Source organism: Gallinula chloropus (genome assembly GCF_964237585.1).
Source record: "Gallinula chloropus genome assembly, chromosome: 30".
Taxonomy (NCBI): domain Eukaryota; kingdom Metazoa; phylum Chordata; class Aves; order Gruiformes; family Rallidae; genus Gallinula; species Gallinula chloropus.
Genome location: NC_140115.1, coordinates 1775826 through 1783849, shown reverse-complemented (window position 1 = coordinate 1783849; position 8024 = coordinate 1775826). Strand labels below are relative to the sequence as shown.

Genomic DNA, 8024 nt, shown 5'->3' with positions numbered 1-8024 from the left:
GGGGTCAGCACTGGCATTGCTGCTTCATCAGACCAAGCCAGGTTGTCCTCAGCATCAGGGCTGCCTGTGCTTTGCCTGGGTTTGTCCTCATGGCCTCCAGCAGTCTGCTGGAATGAGCCCAATAGGAGCAGACAAATTTCTCTGGCAACAGACAGCAGTTAATCATGACCCTTCTTAATAAACATGAAATCTCTCTCCTCAGCTGCCTGCTACGGCCAAGCAGCGTGTGAAGGGGGTCAGCTTTCAGAGGAGGTTTTTTCCAAGAACAGTCCTTGATGGACCAAAGAGCAAGCAGAGGTGGAAAACAGTGATGAAACTGAAGTGGATATGCCCAGCTAGTCTGCTGAAAAGATGTCCTTAGGCCTGGCTGTGTCATCAGGAGAGGTGGAAACACCTGAATGCTGAGGAACATGAAAGAGACAGACTACCAGACTAATGTAGGTACAAGGGAAGGTGAGTATTTCTTATGCCTGCATCAGTAAATTGTATATAAATGTATGAAATAATTGTGGCCCTTTGCAAGCAAACAAGATGCAAAGAGAGCACAGCTCATCACTACGCAGTGTCTCAGTACAAAAATACCTGGAGATATGTCACAAGGAGTGGTAGGAATGTGGCCCATGTTAATATAGCTTAGACAAAACAGACTGAAAAGAAAATAAAACAACTAAAAACCTACTAAATACAAAATGGTCCTAACGAGAGTTACATGGCCAGTGATATACAGATGAAGATGGGCAGCGTATTGATGCTTAGAAAAATCCAGTCATCAGTTTCCACATGGCATCCTTGAGCTCCTGGTTCCTCAGGCTGTAGATGAGGGGGTTCACTGCTGGTGGAACCACCGAGTACAGAAATGCCAATACCAGGTCCAGAAATAGGGAGGAGATGGAAGGGGGCTTCAGGTAGGCAAAGAAGGCAGTGCTGACAAACAGGGAGACCACGGCCAGGTGAGGGAGGCAGGTGGAAAAGGCTTTGTGCTGTCCCTGCTGTGAGGGGATCCTCAGCACAGCCCTGAAGATCTGCACATAGGACATCACAATGAACACAAAACACCCAAAAGCTAAAAAAGCACTGACCACAATGAGTCCAGTTTCCCTGAGGTAGGCATCTGAGCAGGAGAGCTTGAGGATCTGGGGGATTTCACAGAAGAACTGGTCAAGGGCATTACCCTTGCAGAGGGGCAGTGAAAATGTATTGGCTGTGTGCAGCACAGCACTGAGAAACCCACTGCCCCAGGCAGCTGCTGCCATGTGGACACAAGCTCTGCTGCCCAGGAGGGTCCCGTAGTGCAGGGGGTGGCAGATGGCAACGTAGCGGTCATAGGCCATGGCAGTGAGAAGGAAGTGCTCTGTGACAATCAAGAATAAAAAGAAAAGTTGTTGAGCCACACATCCTGTGTAGGAAATGGCCCTGGTGTCCCACAAGGAATTGGCCATGGATTTGGGAACAGTGGTGGAGATGTAGGCAAAGTCAACAACAGAGAGGTTGAGGAGGAAGAAGTACATGGGGGTGTGGAGGTGGTGGTCACAGGCTATGGTGATGATGATGAGGCCATTGCCCAGGAGAGCAGCCAGGTAGATGCCCAGGAAGAGGCAGAAGTGCAGGAGCTGCATCTTCCGTGTGTCTACAAAGGCCAGGAGGAGGAACTGGCTGATGGAGCTGCTGTTGGACATCTGCTGGGATCCAGTGTGGAGACCTGTCAAAGGATAAAAAGGTAGTGAGATGTTACGGAACGATTCTTTGAGGGAAACAGGTTCAAATTCACAGTAACTCCCTGTATTCAGGAAGCCTTTTGGCAGGTTCCTTTCGGCAGGTCTCTTTTGTGCTGGCTTGAGCGTGCCACTGATGGGAGGAGGGTTGGCTGTGGGCTCTGGAGAACTCAGTCCTGTCTGGCAGCAGTAAGGAAATAGAAGGATGGCCTTATCTCAGACTAAATCCCCTGTGGATAGGAAGGAGCTGAGGAGTGTTTCTCCTGTCAGAACTGCCTGACATTGCTGCTGCAGTGCCTGTGAAACCTTCCCCTGAGTGCAGAGTGGGGAGAGCTGCTCTGTCCATCAGCCCTGGTCTCAGCTGCCCTGTGCTGGACGCTCTGTGATCACACCCTGCTGTTCCCTGTAGAAGAAACTGGACCCCACAGAGAGCTGAGGAATCCAGTCTTGCAGGGCAGAGCTCCAAAGCCCTCCTGCAGTCTCATCCTACCCAAGGAGGATCTCAGCTCCCCGCTCCCAACCAGGGACACACAGGGCTCAGTGCAGCTGCCCACACACAGGTGATGAGTGGCATTGCCACGGCCTCTGTGCCGAGATGTCTCCTGCATGGGGCTCCTCTCTGGGGCACAAGAGTCCCTGGGAGAGCGGTGCCATTGTGGGAGGCAGCTGCAGCCCAGCAGGAGCTGCCTGGAAAACCTCAGTCCTACAGATGGGGGTCCCGAAGTGTAGGGTCAGCTCAGTGCCAGCCCCACCATGGACGTACTCAAAGCCCCAGGTAATGGTGGGACAAAGGCAGCAAGGACAGGAGGGGATACAGCAGGAAATGCTGCAGCAAAAGTTTTAGGGTCAGGAATAGAAAGACTGGCACTCAGGGGTTTCTCCTCACTGCTGGTTGGGCTGCCAAGGAGAAGTTTCAGCCTAAAATTCTGTACTCTGGCTGCAGAGTCTGTGCTGGGTGGCAGAAACCAGGGGGTGGGTGTCAGAAAGTGTCAGGGGCCTCTCAAATCCGCACTGCCAGGGCATTTCTGGGAGCAGCTCCTCCCTCCCTGACAATGTCTCTGCTGCCTGGAGCTGTCCCTGCAGGTGCTTCTCTTTGCCCATCTCACCTCCTGCTCTGTGCTCACAGACCTCATCCAACCTGCCCTGTGCTCAGCTCTGCTCTGCAGACACCTCCTGGCATCAGGGCACTGCCCCAGGGAACCTCTGTGTGTGCAGGGCTCAGACCAGGCTCAAACAGCTTCATGAGAATCAAGTTTTCACTGCATATTCTCAAGGGGAGAAATAAGTTCTCATCTACCACACTCAGCACAGCCCACAGGAGAGGAAAAGTCAAAGCAAAGACTCTGCCTTTGGAGAAACATTCTCTTTGGAATTTCTCATGGATCAGCTCTGGCTGGGAGCAAAGCTGACCCAGGCAGCACTTTCTTACAGCAGAAGGACCTTACCTTGCCCTTCCCTGGGTCACTGCTTCAACCCAGAGGTGCTGTCTATATCCCTGTGGAAAGCCCAGCAGGCAGGCTGAGTGCTGACTCTGGCAGCAGCAGAGTCCCTGCCCCAGCACACAGACCCCGGGTCACAAGGACCCTGCTCACAAGGACAGCCCTGGGCACTCCTCAACCATGCCCAGGAGAAGACAGCTGTCCTGCCCTGTCCTTCTGATGGGGCAGAAGGGAATCCCTTCCAAGCAGCACCTTCTGGTCCTATAGAGAATCTATCTTCCTGACATACCCCACACACTGTCCCATGTCCCAGCTTTAGGAGATCCCTCCAGGAACAGAACCTGCATTGCCCTGCACCCACAGACATACCAGGGACATACTCACAGGTAGAGTGCTGAGGATATTTCTCCTCCAGTGAGCTCTCAGCATCTGTCAGCTCTCTCACCCTCTCAGGTCTCCCCTTGATGCCTACAGGCAGTGTCCCCAGCCCTGTGTGCTTGGCAGAGGAGCTGCTCTGTGGCAGAGCTGTCCCTCATCATTGCTGTAATGTTTCATCAGCTTCCACTGTCCCAGGAGTCCAGCCCAGCTACAGCAGAGGAGCAGGTGAAGGTGTCATGTACCCCTCGGCTCCTCTGAGGTATTCCTGAAACTCCAGGGAACCAACTTGGAAAGACACTGAAGTCCTCCCTGCCATTTGCTCTCTAGTCTGGGGAGAAATCCTTCTGTCCAGCAGAGTCCTTTCTCCTAGTCAAGCATCAGCTGGGCAGAAGAATCACTTTTCCTTGTCTCCACATGAGACAGGACCCCCAGAAGATGATGGGAAGGGGACTCTTTCCCCTTGGGGAGGGGATGCAGCTCTGGCACATGGCTGCCTCAAGCCAACCAAAGCTGGGATTCCTCTTCCCACCGTTCCAGTGGGCACAAAAGAGGCACCTGCTTCCTGGAAGCTGCTGGTCCCAGCTCTCATGGGAATTAATGGGGGGTGGAGGCCAAGAAGGAGGTGTTCAAACACCAACACCCAGTGAAACCTGAGGGGCCAGAGGTGCTCCAGAGACGTGCAGGGAGATCCAAGGTCAAGGAATCACATAACGTTAGGAGTTGGAAGGGACCTCAAAAGATCATCTAGTCCAACCCCCCTGCCAGAGCAGGATCACCTGGACTAAACTACACAGGAACACATCCAGGTGGGTGTGAATGTCTCCAGAGGAGGAGACTCCACAACCTCTCTAGGCAGCCTGTCCCAGGGCTCTGGCACCCTCACAGTGAAAGAGTTTCTCCTGACATTCACATGGAACTTCCTCTGCTCCAGCTTTTGCCCATTGACCCGAATAAGGCCACAACTCAGTCTCCTCTTCTCCAAGCTAATGAGGCCCAGCTCCCTCAGCTCAGAGGAACTGGCCAGCATTGCCCCTCTGCACAAGAGGACCAGCTCAGAGGACATTGGGACAGGCTCCTGGAATGGCTGCATGTGAAAGGTGGCCAGGCAGGATCCAAGGATTCCCACAGGGAGGCACATGCCAGGGGGTGGCCTGTCACTGGGAAGCTTGCCCCACCTGGCTCTGGGCCTGTGAACAATGCTGCAGAATAATGCTGGGAAGGCAGAGGGGAAACAATAGTATTAGTGGGAGTGGAAATCATTTCTGGCCTAGACCAAGCCCAGGCATTTCCAGGAGCAGCAGGAGAACACCCAGGGCGGGCCCTGACCAATTGGTTTCGCTTTCTGCCAACCCCCAGTCTGCTCAGTCAGACCAGGGCAGTCATTTCACTGCTGCCAAGGGGCAGGACTGGGCCTAGGAAGGAGGAGTCACGTGGGGATTTCACCCCCCGTGTTACCCCCAAGCTAATGGGATAGTGGGGGAACTAATGGGCTTTTGAAAGGGTTTTTAAAAGCTCACAAGCCACACTGGGCAGAACGTCTCTGGGATGCAGTTCCCCAAGTCAATGATTGCTGGGGAATAATTGGATGTCCCGACTCAATGTCTTTTGACCCAAACCCCAAATTTAATCCCCAAACCCTACACTCCCAGCACCCCAGAAAAGCCATTTTTCTCTCCTGGTCTGCCAGTCTTGGTAGAAATGCCGACCATTGGGACTGTTCCCCTCGTCCTGGCTGAGCCCCTCAACAAATACGCTTGGAAAGCAAAAGATGCCCATGGGAAGGAACACAAAGTCAATACAAGGTGGATCATTCCATCCTTCTAATAACAATCTACGACCAGTTCCTTAATACAAACTAAGTCTGAGTTTTCTCTCTTTTCTTTTCCAGATGGAATCTCTGACACCTGCTTGAAGGAATAGATGAAGCTGTTAATTGTCTGTATAGTTTAGTTAATAACTGCTTTGTTAATATTTATAGGACGTTTAGCAGACTATCACAAACATTGTTTTGGTCGACCATTCTCACCATCTTTAATATCTGGGGAAACTTTTGTGCCCCCCTCTTCAGCCTGGGGTGGCAAAATGAATTTATAACTTTAGTCCAGCAGGTGCCCAACGCTTTTAACCTGACAAATTCTATTGGAATGAGGAAACACCCTACACTCCACAGGGGAAAGAGTGCCCTCCCCATCCCTGCCTGGGGGTCCTGCCTCCTCAAGGCAAGGTGATTCTCCTGCCCAGCTCTGGTTTGATCAGGAGAAACAACTCTTATGGACAGAAGGATTTCTCCCCAACCAAGGGAGGAAACATCAGTGAGAACTTCAGTGTCTTTCCAAGTTGGTTGTCTGGAGCTCCAGGGACACCTTGAAGGAGCCCAGAGAGGATAGAGTACGTGATGCCTTCACCTGCTACTCTGCTGTGAACGTCAAAAGAAGCCTTGCCAGCAGGTCAAAGGAAGTGATCCTCCGCCTCTACTCTGCCCTGTAAGGCCCCACCTGGAGTGTTGTGTCCAGTTCTGGGCTCCCTGGGATAAAAAAGACAGGGATCTCCTGGAGAGAGTCTAGCAGATGGCTATGAGAATGATTAAAGGACTGGAGCATCTCCCCTATGAGGAAAGGCTGAAAGAACGGGGGCTGTTCAGCCTTGAGAAAAGAAGGTGAAGAGGGGATCTTATTAATGGCTATAAATATTTCAAGTGTGTGAGACAGAGGGAAATAGCAGCCTCTTTTCTGTGGTCTGGGGAGTCAGAACAAGGGCAATGGCTACAAATTGGAGCACAGGACATTCTGCACCAATATGCAGAAGAACTTCTTCCCAGTGAGGGTGAGGGAGCCCTGGGACAGGCTGCCCAGGAGGTGTGGAGTCTCCATCTCTGGAGAGATTCCAGCCCCATCTGGACACCAACCTGTGTGACATCTGCTAAGGAACCTGCTTTGGGAGGGGGGTTGGACCCGATGGTCTCCCAAGGTCCCTTCCAACCCCTATGATTCTGTGATTCTGTGAAAACCAGCATTGATGGGCAACTGCCCCAATTCCTGAGCTCTGGTTTGATCTTTGAAACGTCCCATGTGCTGGAGAGCTGCAGGGAGGGACAGTGACTGCAGAGCAACACTGATACCCGCCTGACAGACGAGGTGATGGTGGCCACAGAGCAGCCCAGGGAAGCTGGTTCTCTTGGCTGTCAAATTGACACCCTGAGATGATGAAATCCCAACAAAGGGGCACAGGCTCATGTCGATCGTATTCACCTCTCCGCCCAAATCACGTCACTCGCCACTCCTGGGAGGGAACACCTAAGGTTGGGGTAGAAAGGACAGCCAGGAAGTTACTCCTGGGGTAGCTGCTCCCCAATTCCATGGCTGGCAAAATTCTGCTGTTTCAAGGAAATCCACAAGATGGCCTCGTCCTCCTGAGCCTTGTCTCTCAGGGGACCTTTGGGCTGGGGACCAGCACTGAAAGTGGCCCTGTGATCACAGAGGGCTTGCCCCAGGGGAAGGTGTTGTATTGATAAAGTATAGTTTTCCACTTCACAGGGACAGAAATGGGGGGAAAGCAAGGCTTTTCAGGAAGCAGTGTGAGTTCTGCTTGGCTTAAGCTCTGCCTAAGTCCTATCAGCAGGGTGGGTTTGTTCCTACATGCTGTATTGGTAACACAGGGAAGTTTCGCTTCATCCATATAAGTCTTTCTCTGCTCTCCCTTAGGCTGCATCTTAAAGAACTGGAGTAAATCTGGAGGGACGCCCCTGACTGGGAGTAAAATAAACTGGTATTGTAATGAATGGTGTCCCCAACATCCCTTGGTCAGTGGTGAAAACAGCCTGAGAATGGGACCTTGAAATATCTTACTCTATTTCAGGTGATGTTGTTTTGTCAAAGAAATGAGAAATGGGATGAGATACCTGTGGAGGTTACCCCTTGCTGGAGGCCGAATGCCCATCCAAATTGTTTTATCACTCCCCTTTTCAGTTGGACAGGGGAGAAAATAGATATTGAGAGGTTCAGGACTTGACATAAGGACAAGGAGAAATCATTCCACAATCAGTGTGAGAGGAAAACGGACAAAACACAGAATAAAGGAAAGAAAACTCACTAATTTATTACACTACACACAGAGTGACACCAGAGCCGGGCAATGAGAAGTACAACGAGATCTTAAAGCACCTCTCCCCACCCTCCCTTCTCAGCAGACTTCACTTTAGTTGGGATTTTACTCCCTTCTTACCCCCCATTGTGGCACAGGGAGGGGCAGGGACTAGGGGAAATGGGTGTTTGGGTTAGTTCCTCATGAGATATTCTCCTCCTTAGCGGAGGGGGACATTCCTCTACCCGTTGCCCTGCTGCACCATGGGGTCCCACCCACAGCAGACAGTCCTTCATGAACTTCTCCAACATGAATCCTTTCTCATGGGGTCACCAGCCTCCCCCGAGCAAACTTGCTCCATCTGGATCTCTCCCTTGCTCATCTCTGTGTCTCTCTCTCTCTCCATGGGCTGCAG

At 51.9% G+C, this 8024-nt stretch overlaps 1 protein-coding gene across 1 annotated transcript; it reads right to left on the bottom strand.

Annotated features, from left to right (window-relative positions):
- Positions 1-752: 752 nt before the first annotated feature.
- Positions 753-1676, bottom strand: LOC311202462 (olfactory receptor 14A16-like; the record flags this gene model as incomplete). Its single annotated transcript, XM_084277047.1, has 1 exon — positions 753-1676. One exon carries the CDS (start codon positions 1674-1676, stop codon positions 753-755), a length of 924 nt encoding a protein of 307 aa, XP_084133173.1.
- Positions 1677-8024: the final 6348 nt, after the last annotated feature.